General features: G+C 38.8%; 1 protein-coding gene across 1 annotated transcript; it reads right to left on the reverse strand.

Moving 5' to 3' along the window:
• Nucleotides 1–1854: 1854 nt before the first annotated feature.
• On the reverse strand, nt 1855–20257 carry LDHB (lactate dehydrogenase B). Its single transcript, XM_036251290.1, has 8 exons — nt 20144–20257; nt 17091–17225; nt 10623–10740; nt 9273–9446; nt 7170–7343; nt 5200–5317; nt 3484–3607; nt 1855–2223 (listed from the first exon to the last, which is right to left on the reverse strand). Exons 2-8 carry the CDS (start codon nt 17217–17219, stop codon nt 2056–2058), a joined length of 1005 nt encoding a protein of 334 aa, XP_036107183.1. The 5' UTR covers nt 17220–17225; nt 20144–20257; the 3' UTR covers nt 1855–2055.
• Between the last annotated feature and the right edge of the window lie 269 nt (nt 20258–20526).

Genomic DNA, 20526 nt, shown 5'->3' on the forward strand with positions numbered 1-20526 from the left:
AAACCATTGGCTTATAAATGTTGGCTTGCAAACCGGCATTCATATAGAAACTGGATCAATGAATTAGAGATGTAAGTGAAAATAACCTTTCTCCTTACATCTAAATATGATCATCATCCCAAAAATGGAGTCACTTTGGAAATAGGACCTGAGAAAGGTACTTAATAGGTCCCCGACTCAGTCTCCTATTCTGTAATACAGGGCTCATATCTTCATAATATGCTGGACCATTAAATAAAATAATTATTTCAATATTATTTTTTGAACTCTGATACAAAAATGTAACAATAACTAGTATTTACTGCAATGTAATACACTGTGCTTAAGTGCACAGAGTAACAAACCACATGCCCAGCTCTGCTACTTGGTGGCTGTGTGACCTGAGTGTCTATTTCAGTTTCCTTATCTGTAAAAAGGGATTCAAATATTTACCCTAGAGCAGGAATTCTCAACCAGGGGTAGTTTTGCTCCCCAGGAGACAGTTAGCATGTCTGTAGACATTTCTGGTTTACATAAGTGAGGGTTAGGGTGCGTTACTGGAATCTAGTGGATAGATACTAGGGATGCTGCTAAACAGCCTCCAATGCACCAAGCCATCCTCAATAGAATCACCCAGCACCAAATATCAATAGCGCCAATATTGATTTAAATGAGATAATATATGTAAAGCACTTGGAACAGAAAACACTCAAGTGTCAGTTACTATTATGACCAAGCGTTGGGTTATGAGCTTTATTTTCTCATTGAATTTACACAACTCATATTGAAGAGGTACCATTATTATCACTCTCATAGGTGAGAAAATTGAGGCTTAGGAGTGGGTAAGTACATAACCTCCAAATCTTTTAATCAATGACTGAACCAGCGCTGATATCCAGGTTTAAGTGGTAAAAAAATTTCATTAATTTTTTTTCCTAATCCTCCCTGGAGGATATTTTTCCATTTATCTCCAGATAGTGTGAGGGAGAGAGAGAGAGCAAGAAAACAGCGATGTGAGAGACACATCAACTGGTTGCCTTCCACATGACCCTAACCAGGGCTGGGTACTGAACTATAACCGAGGTATGTACCCTTGACTGGAATCGAACCCACGACACTTTGGTCCGCGGGCCGACGCTCCAACCACTGAGCCAAATTGGTTAGGGCAACAAATTTCATGTTCTTAACACTGGCTAAACTGACCCCTAAATAGATATAAATTGGAAATTTGTTGAAGTATGCCTTACGTTCACCTCTTAAACCCTGTATTGTGCTGTCTCCCAGTGGCCTGGATCTGGATAAGTCAGCCCGTTTTTTTCACTAGCAAGTAGAATAACTCTAAGAAAGTTAATTCCAATTTTAGAAAGCTGTTTTAAAGGGTCTTCCTTACAGAGAAATAAAATGGACATCTTTGTAAATGTCATCCATTGCCTATAGATCCTTCTTCAGTTGTGATCACAGGATTGTTTTAGGGCAGTGAAAATACTGTTGTAATGATGGATACATGTCCTTATACATTTGTCCAAACTCAGAACGTACAGTAAATGATGGACTTTGGGTGATAACGAGTCGATGTAGGTTCAGCAATTTTAACAAATATACCACTCTGGTAGGTGATGTTGATAATGGTGGAAACTATACTATGAAAAAAAAAAATCGAGTTCCTTAAAAAATGGTAATCAGATTTTCAGAAACACAACAAAATCATAGCATATGTTGTGAACAAGACTTTTTGTGCTGTATGGTGGGAGAAGTATAGAAGATGAAATGTAGATGACAGAACTTAGGCAAATTTATGATGTAGGAGAAAAATTATTTACAAAACTGACTGCAATCTTTCAGAAACCATTCAAGGAAGAATTCTAGAAACAGAAGCACACTACGATAGTTAATTTTATTTGTTCGAGGACTCATATTGCAAGCATTAACCCCAGCATGGGTTTTGATTCTGTGAGCCCAGATTCACATATTTAGGAAGAGAGAAGCAAACTGTGACCCATGTACATGGGCAGGAACTAAAGGCTCGTGGTTAATCACACTGTAGTTTCTGAATCTCTACAGCCTGGGAGCCTGAAGTCACAGGTCTTTGAGGTCCTTCTGGATGTTCCACAGGGTATCTGCGCTCTTCTTGAGTTGAGCAACCTCATCATCCTTCAGTTTCTGGTTGATAACACTGGTTAATCCCCGAGCATTCAAGATACATGGAAGGCTCAGGAAGACTTCATTCTCAATGCCATACATCCCCTGCCAGACAAGAAAAGCATTTATTAAAAAACAAACAAAAAACCCAGAGGTAAGAATGATCATCGGTTCTATGTTTGAACAGAAAGAATTGTAGAAAATGTGTAAGCACAAACTCATTCTTTAATTTTCATCACTTACAGACCCATATTTCCCTAATGCTGATGTTTTGAATTAGGTTTCATACATAGACAAATATACACTATGATAAGACTAGAAATTTATAAGACAGTAATAAATACTTTATTGAACTTATTGACAACTTTCTCTCTTAACAGAATTTGATATATAAGTCTTCAAATTAAGTTGCATTCAAATGTAGTTCCAAATGGGCTACCTTTTATGAAATCTTAAGTTTCTTAAAGTTCTTAGTTAGGAAGAGAATTTCAGGTGGTAGCTAACCTACAAGGTCCAGAACAGTGATTGTAGGCCATTCAAAAGCAAGATTCTTATAATACCCAAGAGCTGCTGAAAATAATAGCACAATTTCCTAAAAACTTGATCAGCTTGTATAAAATAATTTATTCATAGGGTCAATTTCACTGCATAACTAATGAAATTACTTAATTATATTGAGCAAGTTACTTTAATGTATTTTTAAACTTTTATATACACTGAAGTAGAGAGAAAACAAATTCTTATATATGCACTCCAAGATTCAGCAATTGATCTACTTTAGCCATACTTGCTTTTAAGAAAATCTGACATGTTTTACTCCCAATGCATCAACATTTATCTCTTTTGTATACTGCAACCCTTTCCCCCCTTACATTTTCACTCTAGCCATTGACTTGTGGAAAATGAGTTACCTTACACAACGTTTTAATACAATTTTCGTTTTATTTGGAAACAATCAATTTCTGCTTAACCGTTTTATAGCTTTTGAATTAAACTGCATTTGTTTAGGTATCAAGTGCTACATCAAATGCAATCTATAGTTTAATACACCAACTTGAAACAAAACTATTTTACATTTATTTAAATGACCATCCATTGTGAAAATATGCCAAATAAGATTCAGAGTTAATATTTAATTTGTCATATCATACAAAAAGAATTATAAGAATTTATTGGCTCTCTTAGCCTCTACAAGTGTGTACTTTTATTGTCCTGGGCTTCTGTAGGAAGAGGAGATGTCTCCATAAAACTTTGAGATGAAGAAATAACGGTGGACTGAGACTTTATCTTGTCTTTCTTTAAATGACTCTATTTATAGAATAAAACACTAGAAATCATTTTATATTTTGTAACAGTTTGTCTTACCTTCACCATCGTTGACACTGGATGAATCCTGGATAGATTTTTCAACATGGATTCAATGAGATCAGCCACACTTAATCCAATAGCCCAGTTGGTGTATCCTTTTAGCTTGATGACTTCATAGGCACTAAGAAAAAAAATAAAATAAATAAATATATATATATATATATATATATATATATATATATATATTTATATTTATATATATATGAGATAATTGAAATAAGACTCAATAGTTATTCAAACCAGACTCTGGGTTTGACTCCTGCGGTATCTCTTACTGACTGCACAATCTTGTTTACATTATTTAACTTTCCTTGTCTCAGTGTCCTCTTCTATAAAATGAGGGTGACAATAGTATCTATTTCATTAGTTTATTAAATGAGTTAACATATAAAAAATGTTTAAAAAATTTAAACACTACATGGTAAGTGATGTGTAAATGTTTGGATAAATTTATGTAACTGTTGTATAAGTGAATCTAAAGACAGTGGTAAAAATGTACCTTTTCCAATCAATCTTCCTATTCATAAGCATGAATATTTCCAAAGATATTAATGAAATCAGGAAACAATGAAAGTAAAAGAGCCTTCATGTTCAAAGGACAAAATATACCTTGAATTTGAGGTCCCACTTACCAATGTCACCTAAAACACTACAACCAGCTAACTTAAGAGCAAAGTGATAACAATACTTTGCTTGGAAATTTTCTGAACACAAATTGTATACCACAAAATGCTCAAAGGCATAGGTACTTGAGAGTAGCAGGAGTAACTAAATATTAGGAAATTTGATTTTAATGTGCCTTATCACTGACTAGATGAGCATGAGCAATTATATTAGTAGGTAAACCTAACTTTCTCATTTGTGAAATAAAGGGTTTATGTTAATAAAATTCTAAGGACCTGTTCAACTTTTAAAGATTATTTTTCTCATTATACAGGTCAAATTCCTGAAAAAATAATCATTAAAGTTGAACTAAATAAAATGATTCCGTATTTGAGATACCAGTTAGTTTTGTTAACAATCGTTCTCTGTAAAAACTCTTATCAGTGATAAGTATGTGCATAGGTGTGTACTTTTACTCAATTTGTACAATAATTCTATTACCATATGACTTCACAGAGAAGACCAAGGTACAACTTTTAAAGGTTAAACAGCTTCCCTGAGACTACTTAGTGTGAGTGCCATGATTTGAATGCAGGGCCAAATGACAACTTGTTTTATGATAAGCATAAAAGTCATAGAAAGAGAATGTTTACTCTTAAGAGACAGTTTCCAGAAAAAGAAAATGGAAGGAAAGGAGAACATCTCTATCTGAGCATGGAGGTAAATATAGCAGAGTTTAAACACTGTCAACAATCAATCAGCAAGTATTTATTTTAGGCAATTAGGAGACAGGTAGTGTCTAGGTTTACTTTCTAAATAAGTCAGACTTATCTAGCCATAGGCGGCATTCTGAAAGCCCTTCTCACGTGTTCATTTGATGTGTTGTTCCTGTGACCTCTTCAAAAGAATTTCTCTAGAAATGTATTTGCTTTTTGCTTGGGGACTGGCAGAGCAAATGTGATCAGTACAAGTCAATCTTGTCTGTTTCAGCAGATAACAGCTGCATTTTTGCTATGCTAAGAGTTTATCTGAGCAGGCAGCCATGTGATTGTTTATAAGTGTATCTAAGTGGAGATAAACCTGTCTGAAATCAGGCCCCCTTCCCCTTACCTTTCAACTACCATCTTGTGCACTTCCTTCCAGTTCTCACTGTCATTGTCCGTCCCCATTTCTGGATTCAGTTCCTGCAGAGAAACGCCGGCCACATTCACGCCACTCCACACGGCCACTGCAAAAACAATTCCATTAAAATTAAAAACTTGAAATAAACATTTTATATCTTTCTGACACTTTCAAAAACCCTTTTTTTTCTCCTAGTTTGGATTTCACCTCTGATGCAAGCTACCCACTCAAGCTGCTTCAATGACAACTGACTCCAGTATATTTAAAGGCTGACATTCGCCTTCAAGCAGCCACACATCTGATCTTTTAACTGTTTGGGTGCAAAACAGAATAATTGTGTCATATTGACAGAGAATCTGAATGTCTTGCTTTTCTCTGGGTTTGTGAATTCACAAGGGATTCTGGTTGGGGACTATCTTCAACTTTTGGTTTGAGGAATTCTTTTCTAATATAAGTCCCATTTTTTCTGGAGCGAGGTAAAAAAAAATCTTGGGTAAGTATCTCTTGTCATGCCTCAAGTTCAGTCTATTTTTTGAAAGAAACTTCATGTAACCACAATGCATGTTTTCCAGTTTTAACTGGATCATTATTTCCTTGCAAGAACGCCTCCAGAGGCATAGCGGACAAGGTGTGCCCCTATCACTGGCTACATCTTCTGGAGGCCTTGAGCCACCAAAACAACGCCCCTGCCTGTCCTTAACACCACCTGCCCTGCCAAAAGCATATATTGAAGGTCTAGGCATGCAAAGATGAATAAAGACATGCTCTGTGACATGGACAAGCTCAGGATCTACTGGGTGAAACGGTAAAAGAAACTAAAGTAATGGGCGAAGTTCTCACAGAAGTATGGAGAAAGTGTAATAAAACATAAATAAGGGTCTACTTAATGTAGGGGGAAAAGAGTGTCAGAAAGGGGTACGAAATATAGGCATTTGAACTGATCCTTAAGAAATAATATGAGCCCGGCTGGTGTGGCTCATGGTTGAGCATCAACCCATGCACCAAGAAGTTGCCAGTTCAATTCCCGGTCAGGGCGCATGCCCTGATTGACAAGAGGCAGCCACTCGATGTTCTTGCTCATCGATGTTTCCATCTCTCTCCCTTTCCTTTCCTCTCTCTAATATCAATAAAGAAAAAAAAATTTTTTTTAAAAGAAATAAAATGAATGTCTGGAGGAAAGCACTGTCAACTCAGGAAGTATGAACAAAGGCAAGGGGTGAAGTCTAGTGTGGCTATGAAGGGCACAACCCCTCATGGCCAAGCAAAATCTCTTTTAGTCCACAACTTTTGCAAATTCAGGCCAATTTTTAAAAAAACTAGAACATTTTCATGGTCTTTGAAAGCTATGAGGTCAACATAATCATGCATGGTTTATTTCTCTTTGATTTCATGTACATAATAGAGATTCGTATGGAAACAGGTCAACCCAGTATACTCTATTGTTCCAAAAAGCAAGGAAGAGCTAAAAAAATGGTGATGTTAAAAAGACACAGGGGTCAGCCTAAAGAGCCTGCTACTAGACAAATCTGAGACAACTTGTGCATTACAACAATGGTGGCAGAACTGTTGTGGAATAAAATAAAAATCTGAGTCTACGTTGATATAAATAAATGAATAAATAAGTAGAGAAGAGAAAGTTTTCTCTTACAGTAAGAGTACAAAAATAGGAAAAATGAGGGGATTAGAATATGATATTTGACATTATCATAGTAGTAATTTATTTAACCAAGAATAATTAATACTAAATTCAGCAGACAAAAATGGATGAGGATTCAATTGTTTGCCTAGTCTATATCAAAGTTACCCCCCCACCAATTACTTATTTGTAATGTGAGGTACGTGACAATGCATAAAAATAAAACTTAAAAACAAAAATTCAGAATCTCAAGAATAATACCATAAAATAGTATACAGTAAATACTGTCTATTTTTTATGTTGTTTTAATTTTTTTTTTTACCACTTGAGTCGCCATGTTCTCCCAAAATCCATCCATGGCAGCTGCTGGGATGAATGCCAAGTTTTTCAGACATAAGATAGCGAAATCTAGCAGAATCCAGATTACATCCACTTCCAATCACACGGTGCTTGGGTAATCCACTCAGCTTCCAGGTAACGTATGTGAGAATGTCCACTATAAATTTCAGAAAAACATATATAAGTCAATCGAAACATTTCAACTGCTATGTAAACTAGTGGGTGCCCAGCTTCCTCTTCTCCCACTTCCTCATTCTCCCAATGAGATGTGTCTAGAAAGATGTATTTTCACTTTTCGTGTTTGAGAGAATGGGGATTAGAGAGACAAAAAAAGGCAATAGTGTTTTTTATTTATAGTATTATGTGAAACGAGAATATAGGAGAACCTAGCAGATTAATTTACTGTATGTGGAGAGGAAGAGAAAGGGTTGAATTAGATCATCACTGAAGTTTCTTCTAATTCTAACATCCCATGACTGTTAATGACTCTCATTAAAAACCAAAGCCATTGTTTATCGAATTACCAAGGGATGCTACTTTAAATTTTCCCAGGCCCAGACACTCTTTAGTAAATAACTGTTATAGTACAAGATATTATTTCCTACTATTTAATAAAAAGACCTCCATGACAGAGGCTTTATTCTGGGGTGGCGCAGCCTTGAGATGGCAGAAAGGTGTAACTTGCTAATCACGGTACTTACAGGCTAAGATGTAAAAGTAGGACCATGTGCAACAAGAAATGCAAGGGGTTAATTTTGCAGTCTCCACCTCCACACCCATATATAGACACTGGCTAAGATATTTTAAGGTCATTATGCGCTGGATATTATGAACTCTAATTTGGCGCCTTGGCTTTGGCAGGAGTGACTCTCCGGTGAGTTAAGGCTTTGAAGCTATCCCTGGAAAGTTGTATAACCAGTTACTAATGTCTGCCTTAGACAGAGGATGCAACAATGTCTTATGTGCCAGATATTTGTCATTCCTGTTCTGTCTGTCTGCCACCATGAGAACTTTCAGATGAACGACTAAGCTATTTAAAAGCTGCAACCCAGGATTACAGAGAATAAAAACACTAAAACAACCTGTCCTGGCTGGCTCACAACTGTCAATATTTCATAAAGTATAAGGATTCCCTGGCTCTGATTCACAATCTTTCTCTATATGCACCATCAGAGATAATCAGTCTTACCATTGTTTCTATTATGCTCACCAATAAACAATAAGCTTATAGACAAAAGAATTGTGAAACAGAGTGGATTTTGACTATATAGGCTAAAAACACACAATTCTTTCTAACCAGAAATATTAAGTTTTAACATCACTTGGTGTTAGCATGTGTTTGTCTATTAGTACAGTCTATTTCTATTTTTAAACCAGGACTAGATAATGATTTTCTTAAACTCTTTGTTTCAAATTCAATCTGATTCGATTTTAAAGTGCTTTAGAGATTAAAAAAACAGGTTAAATCTGCTAAAATATTTCTTACAAACTGAAGCCACATTCAAATGTTTCATTATGCATCCCAGGATAATAGTTATAGAAATTTTAAAAGCTTTTAGACTCTACAAAAATGGTCTTACGTGGACGACACTGCCTTGAATGACATCGAGATCATTATGGTTAGAAAAGAACAAACACTGTTCATGTTAATATAAAATGGTACAGCTGCCCAGTTGGTGTGGCTCAGTGGTTGAGCATCGACCCATGCACCAAGAGGTCCCCGGTGTGATTCCCAGTCAGGACACATGCCCAGGTTGTGGGCCAAATCCCCATTGAGGGGCATGCAGGAGGCAGCCAGTCGATGTTCTCTCTTATTAATGTTTCTATCTCTCTCTCCCTCTCCCTTCCTCTCTCTCTCTCAAATCAATAAAGAAAATAAATCAATAAATAACTCTGCTCACATTTTTAAACATTTGACCTGGGACAGTGCCATCTGTTTTGCAAACACCACTCTTTTGGAACCAGTAACAGAAGACACGTGAACTGCTTCTGCTAGCGAACACCAGAATAGATTTCCTTAAATTCAGACAACGAAATAAAACCCGAAACCACTGAACTTAACCCATCCTTTAAGGCATTAAAATACCTGGGTTAGAAACCACAATTATGATGCAATCAGGACTGTACTTGATGATCTGAGGAATAATGAACTTGAAGACATTAACATTCCTCTGCACCAGGTTGAGACGACTCTCCCCCTCTTGCTGGCGAACTCCTGCGGTGACCACCACGATCTTAGAGTTGGCGGTCACAGAGTAATCTGGAAAGAGAGGGCAACAGGTACTATAAATACAACTCTTCATCAAAACAGATCAGGTATAATATGCCCTAAAACTAGCTAAATATTCATCAGCTTCTGGAATTTGTATGAGAATTATGTCTTCTGTACTATAAGGTTCGGCAGTGTTCCTGTGGCTTCTTCCTCGGATATGGAAACATTCCAAACATAAAACTGGCTCAGGGAACGGCCCAAGAAAATAAAAAAGGTCCTAAATTATGTTTCTGGCTAACAAGCTCAAGTTGCTATTGACTTTTGAAAATACTGGATCGTCAGTAATAATTAATACAAAACATAAACAGTGAGTCCAACAACCCTTTGATTAAAAAAAGGCGATTTAAAAAGGTACCTTTAGATCCATAATGTTAATTCAATCTATGATGGATAAAGAAGGAACTGAAGTGTTTATTCTTGGCTAGCAATTCATTTCTAATACTCAAACTTATTCACTTTTATCAGAGCGTTTTTCTGGAGAAAGTTTTACTTTTCCTCAAAGAATTGTGTCCTTTCCCAAAATAAACAGACATTATGATTTGATGTGATCATTAGACTCAACAGCTTTGGATGACTCCTAATTAAACTGTGCTGCTAGGCAGCTTTTGACAGTTACTAATATTTTATCAGTTTCTTCTTCCATATGGGAGGTAATAGGACCTACTTCTCATGGGTTTGCTGTGAAGATGAAGATGAGACATGCAAAGTTTCACGGTACACAGAATGCTTCACAATTCATTTAATAACAGCTGCTTTTATTTCTATATCTTTAGGCATAACCGTGCTGTGCAGGCAAAACCACTGCCTAAACGTGTAATCCAGAACTAACAGCTGGAACATGAATTTATGTAGTTTCATTAAGGCACTCAAATAAATTACTTTGTGCAAATACTTTTTTCCTGTCTAAAACTTTCCCCTTCTCAGATACACATAAACAGATATACAATACAATTTGCTAGGATGTTATGTACCAGATGTGTGGAAGTCACCTGGGGGTGTACAGAGGGAACACTCGTGTCTGTCCTGAAGAATGAATAGGAACCAGAAGGAAGAAGAAAACTGCCAACACTAGATTCACCGCGCTGGGAAGACTAATGTTGTATCAGGGAGTGAGGAAATCAATGTATTTTTAGATAGACCACATTGGGCATGAAATGAAACTACCTTTATCGGCCACAATTTTAGGTGTCTGAAGAAATAAGCTCCCATGCTGCAGATCCATCATTTCTCCTTTGAGTTTATCTTCCAAAACATCCACAAGAGCAAGCTCATCAGCCAGAGACTAGAATCACAAGAAGAGGTGTTAGTCCCCTAAGCTGCTCTGGGACAGCCCAGCTCATAGAACAGCCCAGAGACCCTTTAAATGTCTAAAAGCCAAGAGTCTAAAAACCTCAAGACCTTACTCATGGAGTTAGGTGGAAACTTTAAACAAATCCATGATAAAACATCTTGAATAATGAACTATTAATATTTAAGACACTGAGTTCTCAGAATTTCACCTTCGAGTACTCAATTAGAATTTGGCACAATGCAAATGGCTTCAAGAATATGTAGATGTAAAGATTCCTGATGAAACCGACTTGGTTCAACAGTGGCCTTGGGGTGCACACGTCTTTTCATTAATTCTGGATGGTGATGCAGAAAGAGACTCACCTGGACCCAGAAACAACCCTGGGCAATGTGTGTCGCTGAGGTCACCCCCAGTTTGGAGGGTTTCTGAGGGCAGATCTGGTTTAAACCATCATGAATTTAAATTCACTTTAGAGTAGGATTTAAAGCCCTGGTTGAAGTTTGGAATCCTCAGGTTGGCTCTGACCAACTCGAATATCTTGGTAGGGAAAAGGAAAGAGAGTTTTATGGACAGAGGATCCAGGACTAGTAGATTCTCCTAACATAATCAATCCGAACTTGCCCAGTTTCAGAGTTTTTTTCTTTTCTATTCCAATTGTCATCGTATGCCACCCATGCAAAATAAAAGAATGAACAACTATACTATTTAATCTTGATCTAGTATCATAATTTCACATTTATATTTCTCTATATCTCTATATGACTAGTGGGAGAAAAATAACAAAACTCTGGATTTTCACTTTCAGAAATCATGTATGCTCTTCAGCAACTCTTTGATCTTTTCTTCTTATAAAAGTGAGTGGGGCCCTGGCCGGTTTGGCTCAGCGGTTAGAACGTCAGCCTGCGGTCCACAGAGACCCGGGTTCGGTTCCCGCTAAGGGCATGTACCTCGGGTGCAGTTTGTCCCTGGCCCTGGTTGGGTCGTGTGGGTGGCGGCCACTCGATGTGTCCCTTTCACATCGATGTTTCTCTCTCTTTCTCTCTCTCCTTCCTGCTCTATCTGAATTAAAAAATAGAAAAATGTCCTCAGGTGAGGATAAAAAAAAAAAAAGTGAGTGGGGAGGGTGTCAACCTAGATGCATCTAAGCAACCTTTCAGCTTTAAATTTGGTTATATTACCGAAATTCATTATTTGTAAAGTCTACAAAGTAGTTATCCTTCCCATTGAAACATTGTAGTCTTTGCCTCTGCTGTGTTTAGGGCTGTTAGCAAGATAATTAGTTTAATATCATATATCAGTGCTGGAGCCTACTGGTAATCGGGGTTCAGGAAGAACTTTGAAAAAGAAGGTACAGTAGTCTAGGGTGGAACTGGTAGTGTCAGGAAGCTGCTGACCAGTGGAGAGAGAAAAAGCAGAGAGCGGTGAGAGGGCCAATAAGAAACTCGATCTGCTTTTGCCTGCCATCCAAGCAGGTCCCGCTCCCTGCCGGAGCCAAGGAATGAGGACCATCCTGTCTCTAGAATCCCAGGGGCTGGCGAGCCTCCCGAAGTGAACTGTGAGGGTTCGTCTGAGATGCAAGCCTCCTTCGGACTGAATAGTGTTCTCAGTTCCAAGCAATTACTTGACTTGCAAATCCCTGAAATTACCATTTTAAGAGTTGGAGATTACTCAGTAAATATTTTCTCATTTCCATGTACATCAAATACTGGCATTAATTTTCACCCATTTTTACTTCAACGGGCTTTAACACTTTTAAAAATGGTTGTATTCCTTTGCAGCCTCTGACAAGGTCACACAAACCCCTCATTCGTGTTTTTTAAATCCTAAATTATACAGTAAGTCCTCACTTAACATCATTGATAGGTTCTTGAAACTGTGGCGAAATGATGTATAACAAACCCAATTTCACCATAGGCTAGTTGATATAAACAAGAGTTCGGTTCCTATGGCATCTCATCAATGTTATAATGAAATGTTCTTTGGCAACCTACTGTATAATATAACTTAATAATAGCCATAACTTTCTGTCTTGGTACTGAGCCTAAAGAACATCCCTCTTATTTTAGTAATATCACATGTGTGCTGTTAAAGTCAACAGGGCAAAACAATTTGGGGCTTAAGTGGAAAAGGATATCACAGGATCTCAGATCCTGTCTTTTGTTTCAGTGGGTGTAGAGAATTGGCCGAGGAGTGTGCATCCTCAGCTGGCAAGGAAGGAAGTGATCCAACACTTAAAAAAGTAATTGCAGCGCTGAATTTAGCCGCATCTGCACCACTGGATATCCTCCCAGTGTGTAGGCAGGCAGATGGAGCACGTGCGACGGGGTACTGATGCTGTTGTTTGCCTTAAATACATCTTCTGCAGTAACTTAGTGTATAGCCTATGAATTTATCATCTGTGAAGTTACAAATATATTTTAAAACATTTGAAACTGCAAGGCTCGGATTAATTGCAAAAGCAGTGACTTATTAAGAAACAAGGTCAGTTGGAAGCTAAAAACATCACTGAAACCTTGTTTAACACACTACAAAAATGTCTTAAATTACATTGCTCCTTCTAAGAGACTTCTTATGCTGTGTTTGTTCAAGAACACAGCTGCAGTTGACTGGATCAAGAGTAGACATGCAGGCCAAAAGCAGCTGGGCACAGAGGCTCAAGGTAGAATGAATTTGCGTGAAAGCTATACGTGACCCTGGCAACATGTCTAGGACTTGGCAGCTAAATGCAGATTTGGTGACTGGTCATGGGTAAAAGTCATGTTTGGCAGTAGAAGCCACGAAAAAGGAAAAGCCATGATCAAAATTTCACCAAATATAAATGCAGTTTATTAGTAATAGCAAGAATATTCATTTATTTAATATATGCTTATTACTGAATGTGCCAGGCATCATTCTACTCATCAGGGATACAATAATGAACAAATTTGGCCAGGTCCCAGCTCTCATGAAATGTATCAAGAAAACAATAGGAATTAAACAAACAATTTAAGAGGATTTTGATGATGTAAGTACTGCAAACACTAGAGGCAGCGTGATGTTGAAATTACTGGGAAGGAAGTGTACTTTGTATTAGAGAGTCGGGGAAGGTCTGCCTGCAAAGGCATGATATGAATGACAGGAAGGAATCATCTCTGCAGTGGTCTGGGGTACACATCCCACATGAAAAAGATTTAAGCAGAAGTGAGGCTGACATTTTGGAGAAAGAGTGCAGAAGGTAAGAGATGAGGTCCGGCACGGTACCAACACAGTGCCCTGCCAGGTGCTCCTGACACTGGAGCCCCCCAGAGCTGTGCACCCCACTGCTTTGCTCTGAGAGGCAGGGAAAGATCCTTGTGGCCTTGCAGGTTTTCTGTGTGTGTAGCACAGGTGCACAGTGACATTGAAAAGTTTTAAATAGGAGAGCTCCTATTCTTATAAAAGCTCACTGTGGCTATTTGGTTGGCAATGAGGGTGGGGGAGTGGGAAAAAGTACAGACAGAAAATAATTGAGTCTTTGTAATGGACTAGGGATCCTGAGTTGCAGTCATAGGCCTAACAGAGGTGTGGGCCTCCTCAACATCTCCATCTCTGAGGCCCTCGTCTGGCTCGTTTTCTGGGCCAAAGCAATGTGTGTCCTCTGTAAAGCACACCAGTGGTGAACTTAAAAGGCCAGATCTGGCACTCACTATCGCTGTGATCTTAATTAAGCCACTTAATCTTGCTGAGTGTTTGTTTTTTGTTTTTTTTCCCAACAATAATATATAGATGACAATGCTCTCCTAGAAGTTTCATGGAGAAATGAAGCAAAATACAGAGAATGAACAGAGCAGGCACTGTTATTTTTCCCTTCCCTATTAAATTAGTGGGGTTTATATTCCTTACCAAATATTAATAACAATTTTGAAGCACTTTAATCCTTACTCATTAAATTCAGATTTAAGCGTTTTTAATTAATAAAATGATCTTTGAACAAGGCAGTCCCTTCGCAGCAAGCATTGAAATTGGAAGATTCCTACTGTGTCAGCAGCAGGGTCTGTTCTCTCCAGTACTTGAATTGGGCCAAAGTATTATATAACTGCAGACACAGTCTCAATTAAATTATTTACTAAGGAAGACTGTAAATTTTAAACTTACAGATAAAACAAGTACTCATAGAGTAGACTCATGATAGCTCAGACATAGGTTTCTGAAAAATATAAATTTTGAGATTAGCAGGAGGAATGAAAAATCCTTAGCTGGTATTGCATTAATATCTTTATGTTGTTAACTGCCCAAATGCTAGCACAGAACAAAAAGAAATTTCAGAGTCACTATAGTATGAGTTCAGGGTCCTGGGTTCAAAACACAGCTCTGCCCCTACCAGCTGTGTGCCTATGGGCAGGCTACTTCACCTCATCTGCTAAAAGGATAGGAACAGTTTCTATTTCTTCTGGTTATTGTTTAAAATGAAGCATTTCTATCGAAACCCTTTGAACATGTTACACACTCAATAAAAGTTACATGAAAGAAATGTAAGCTGGACTACTTTGCATTTTCACTGGCATGAACAGTGAGCACTCAAGTGTGGTTATTTAAATTCTCCGTAATTTGGGGAGCAGGTATCCTAAATCACAGGTGCCCAGTCAGTTAAAATGAGCTAGAAAAAGAATGCAAAAGAACAAAATTTTCATTGTTATACACTACATACTTTAGTTGATTGCTTTGAGAACATGTTTCCTCAGTGGAGAGTCAGAATTTGTTAAATTAGAATTTAAACTTTGCAAACAGAAATATGCTTGCTGAGGAGTTATTCAGGCAGCCTTCATGTAAATACAAAGAGACAGTGTGTTCTGAAGACAAGGCGGCATTTTTGTTTTTGGAGGGAGGGTAGTTGGTTCCTACATTGGAGGCGGCTTTCAGAAGGAACAAGAATGAATTCAGTGAGGTAAATAAGAATAGCGCTCTTTCCCCAAAGTCCTGAAAGACTAAACGGAGTTCGCTGTGGATTGAGCCACAAGGGGACATGAGGCAAGCCAAAAGTCCATGGACGTATAAAGGAAAAATAGTCTGAAGTGGAAGCTGCTAATAGTATGTCAGTGTTAAGTCTCCTGATATTGATAATCATATTGATTATGTAATATGTGAATATGTCCTATTTTAAATAATTATACTCTCATGGACATAGAAGGAAAGGGTATGATGTCTGCATTTAATTCTCAAATGGTTAAAAAAAAAAAAAGAATCCACTGTGTGTGCGTGTGGAAAGAGAGAGAGAGAAAAATATGTAAAAACTCTGTGAATTGGTAAGTCCAGATAAAGCGAATATAAAACATTTTCTTTTTTTACTATTCCTGCAAATTTTCTGTAAATTTTAAATTTTCAAAATAAAACTATTGGGTGAAAGTTTGAGGAGAATAATAGGCTATTTCTATGACCTCAAAGAACCACTGTGCACATTATTTATTAATTGTAGAGGGTAAAGGGATCTTTGTGGTGGAGAAATCTTGCAGTCACCACCAGTAATAAGACAAGTTGAACATCATGTGACTTCTGATATAATGAACCAGGAAGGATGTTACATCACCAAGTCAGAACCCCACCCAAAAGTATAACCTGAACCTAATTACAAGAAAACATCAGACCAACAAAAATGGAGGAATATTCTACAAAACTGATATGGACTCTTCAAAAATGTCACTGATCCCCAGCCAGTTTTGCTCAGTGGTTAGAGCATCAGCCGGGGGACCAGAGAGGCCAGGTTCAGTTCCCACTAAGGGCACGTACCTCGGTTGCAATTTGTCCTTGCCCCGGTTGGGGTCATGTAGGTGGCAACCACTTGGTGTGTCTCTCTTACATCAATGTTTCTCTCTCTCTCTCTCTTCCTTCCTCTCTCCCTCCCACTCTATCTGAAGATGAATGCAAAAATGTCCTCCGGTGAAGATAAAAATAAATTAATTAATTAAAAAAAGAAAAACAAAAATGTCACTGATATGAGAGACAAAGAAAGGCTCAGTAACAGTTCTAGATTAAAGAATAAAGAGACATGACAAGTATATAAAATATATGATCTTGGATTGGGGGTAAAAACAGCTACAAAAAAGCAGGATACTGACAGTTGGAGAATTTTAAATCTGGGCACTGTGTATTAAATAACAGTACTATATCAGTGTTCAGTTCACTGGGAGTCTTGTTGCATCATATAGGGAGACTATCATTCTCTCAGGAGACACATGCTCATATATATAAAGTTTCAGTATCATGTCCACAACTTATTTCAAATTATGCAAGATTTAAAAAACATCTCAAAGATACAATAAAATCCTGAAGTGCCTAAAGAACACATGCTGAAATTGTCCATGATATACGGTGTTGTGGAAACATACCTTTCCCAGAATGCTGATGGCACATGCCATGCCAACTTGTCCAACACCCACGACAGTAATCTTATTGTTTGGGATTCCTGCCTTGTCTTCTGCAACCGGTGCAATCAGTTTTTCCTTAAGAGTTGCCATTGTGCCCTGCAAGAAAATAATCAAAGTGTTACCCAGGAAACTTAAGTGGGAAGGACCCTGAAAACATTTCTATTGCAATTCTGAATTAAAATACAGCTTAAAATGAGCCTAATGATATTCTAGAACACAGAATAGACTTTAAAGAACCATGTGAACCATTTAATAAAGAACTCAATCAAGCTAAAACCTCCATGAAGCTGTTAGAATTTGGGTTCTTCTCTTCGGCCTATGTGTCCATATTAGTATTTAACAGGTTGTAACAATATTGTCTTGTGGTTATTCATTCACTGGCTAAAAGACAAAAATATTTTATATTTAAATTAACTATGTTTCTATTCTCCTTCTAAAGAATTTATATGTAATGGTGTAAACTAAGTTAGGGCTCACTATTAGCTCATATTTCAGCTTGGTCTAAAAAAAAATTAATGGCCAATCATGAATATAATTTCTACTACTAATGGCTATTATCATTCTTGGAAGATAGGGACAGACTTTTTCTATGTTTTCTTCTACTTAAGTCTTGTTTTGTTTTTGCCAATTTTTAAAATCATCACCCAAGGACAAGTTAATTGATTTTATTTATTTATTTATTTATTTATTTATTTATTTATTTATTTATTTCCTCACCCAAGGACATTTTTGCATTTATCTTCAGGTAGAGTGGGAGGGAGAGAGGGAAGAAGAGAAAGAGAAACATCGATGTGAGAGAGACCCATCGATTGGTTGCCACCGGCACAACCCCAACCAGGGCCAGGGATGAACTGCAACTGAGGTATGTGCCCTTAGTGGGAACTGAACCTGGGACTCTCTGGTCTGCGGGTGGATGCTCTAACTGCTGAGCCAAACCGGCCAGGGCCATATTCATTGATTTTAGAGGGGAAGGAAGAGAGGGATAGAAACATCTGTCGATTACCTCCTGCATGCACCTGACTCCACAACCCAGGTATGTGCCCTGACTGCGAATCGAATCTGCAACCTTTTGTTGTATGGGACAATGCTCCAGGTACACTTTCTGAATAACTAAAACAAATGGCAAAAATTATCGTACCACCCTGCCTTCTTAAATATAGAGGGAACAGATCATAAAGAAGCCCTTTCTTCAGATTTAAGTATCACTTACCATTGTGACCCATTCTAATGTCCATTATTTGTGTTTGCCTTTTACTTCTAATGCTAGACTGTCACAGTGGCCTTGGAGGTCACTGTACTGTTTCAAATTGTATCCCTGCTTCCCAATCCCATTTTTTGTTTCTAGTCTTCAGTAAACTAAGTAATAAAACCTACTTTAACAATTGTATATGTTAAGAGTTTGTAAGTCTCTGAGTTGGAATAAAGTACTTAAATTTAGAGACAACTGTGTAACAACTATTTTGTTCTAAAGTCCTCCCCCCCCCCCAAAAAAAAAACATTTCCCCCAATCTTTAGGGACTAAATTGAGAGGTTATTTAGCCTTCACAGAGCACATTTGCAGTTTCTTGTGGATGCTAGAGAAATAATGGAACAGCTTGCAACCGTCTCCACAAATAGATGGCCTTACAATGAAATTCATACCCGTCCTGCATTATGAGCAGAGTCAGAAGAAAGACTGCTGCCTCTTTTCTTGTTGAAAAGGAATACAAATGCACAGTTTTTCTCCATTACGTTTATTTTCCTTAGTTGCTTTAAGACACTTTGGTATATAGAGGACCCAGCAAGCAGTGGAAAACAAAAATCCAGAAATGGTTGCTACATAAATACTGATAGGTTGTTCAGACATATCTCCAGACAGGCTTTTAAAATTTATTTTGGGAATATCAGAAACTACAATTTAGAGGCTTGAGCCAGTACAGATTCTTTCATATCTTTCTGGACAAAGTGTTTTTCTTTAAGATTTCCTTAATAGGAGTTATGAAAAGTTGTAAGAAAATGTTTTGTATTGTATGAAGGACTATGCCAAGATCAGATTGGTGGCTTTAAAGAATGATAAACAGGTAAAAATAACTTGATTCTTGGTCCTTTACATTCCCACCACCCCTACACCATTGTTTATATTCATTATTAGAAATAAACCAGCGCCTTAAGTTCAGGAATAAAGATACCCTTTACGAAATATCTCTCAATTCTAACTTTTTAAAAAGACATGTTTTGCCATCTAATTACTCCACTATTCTAGTGCCAGCCTTCCCCCCCCCCCCCCCCCGCCCTAATTGCAGCTTCCACAGCGGCTGCTCACGGGCCACCCCTTCCTCTTAGCCCCGGCAGCAGAGAGCGGCAGGTCACAAGGGGAGGCGACAACCACAGCTCTCCTCGGGGAAGGTCTCCATGGAAAAAGTCTAAGCTGACAAAGTAAACAAAGCATCAAGAAAAAAGGCCAGAAATGAACCCTCGTGTAGCTCTGGTAAGGGCTGCGTCTACAGCAGCGGGGTAAAGGCTGGAGTGCGGGGTCAAACCTGCAGATCAGCCTTGACCCGCATCCCCGCAGAAGCAGCGCATTTCTCCATGCCCAGGTTCAATAAGCCAGCCTCCGGGTATCACCTGCTTCCTTCTCCCTCCCCTACTCCTCAGGCACGTGTCCGGGCTCCTCCCAGTACCTACAGGGGTAAGTGGCCGTCCTGAGCCGATCAAGGACGAGAGCCCGGGTTTTAGCAGCAAATGCAAGTCTCTCCCCCAAGGAGTACAGGCCGAATCTGAGCCCTGCTGCTCGGCGGACAAAGCCTGGGGGCTCAGCGGCAGCGCCTTCCCGCCGCCTGGCTCCCTAGCGAGGGCAAGACCTGTCGCCCCCACAGCCAGGGTGCGAGTCAGGGCGGGAGCCCGGATGCTCAGGGATAAAGGCCCTGGAGGACATAGTCCTTCTCGGTCCTTCCCCCAGTCCTGCTACGCAAAGACTCCCCGCACGTCCCACCGGGTATGCGGAGCCAGGTTCAGGATATTGAGCCAAAACTTACCAGGGGGGAGGCTTCCCGGAGCGCAGTACGAGCGGCCGAGAAGACAATGTCTGCTGCGTGCCTCTGCTCCGCGCAGGATCCGCAAGGAGGAGGAGGAGGCGGGCCGTCCCCTCTGCAGCCTCTTAGCTTTCTCTATTGTGATTGGAAACCCGAGCACCGCCCACCCCACCCCTCCGCTCGCTCAATCCCCTTCAAGGACAAGGGCTCAAGTGTGCACACGCCCTCCTCCTCCCCAAACGAGCAGGTCACCTTCGGGTGGCCAAGGCTGCCGCAGCTTTCAGCCTGCGGGAGTTTACAGAGGCCGCATTACTTCTAAAACCCGACTGTCTTCGCCTCTTCTCGACTTTCACGCTCTTGTTCCGATAGGTGTAGTCCGAGTAGAA

Source organism: Molossus molossus, unplaced genomic scaffold, assembly GCF_014108415.1.
Source record: "Molossus molossus isolate mMolMol1 unplaced genomic scaffold, mMolMol1.p scaffold_m16_p_10, whole genome shotgun sequence".
Classification (NCBI taxonomy): domain Eukaryota; kingdom Metazoa; phylum Chordata; class Mammalia; order Chiroptera; family Molossidae; genus Molossus; species Molossus molossus.

Coding starts and splice junctions, on each gene's coding strand:
- LDHB (XM_036251290.1), bottom strand. CDS start 17,219: ATGGCAACTCTTAAGGAAAAACTGATTGCACCGGTTGCAGAAGACAAG. Junction 10,741..17,090: donor CCATCAGCATTCTGGGAAAG/GTATGTTTCCAC, acceptor TTGTGATTCTAG/TCTCTGGCTGATGAGCTTGC. Junction 7,344..9,272: donor AATTGTGGTTTCTAACCCAG/GTATTTTAATGC, acceptor TGAAATTTATAG/TGGACATTCTCACATACGTT.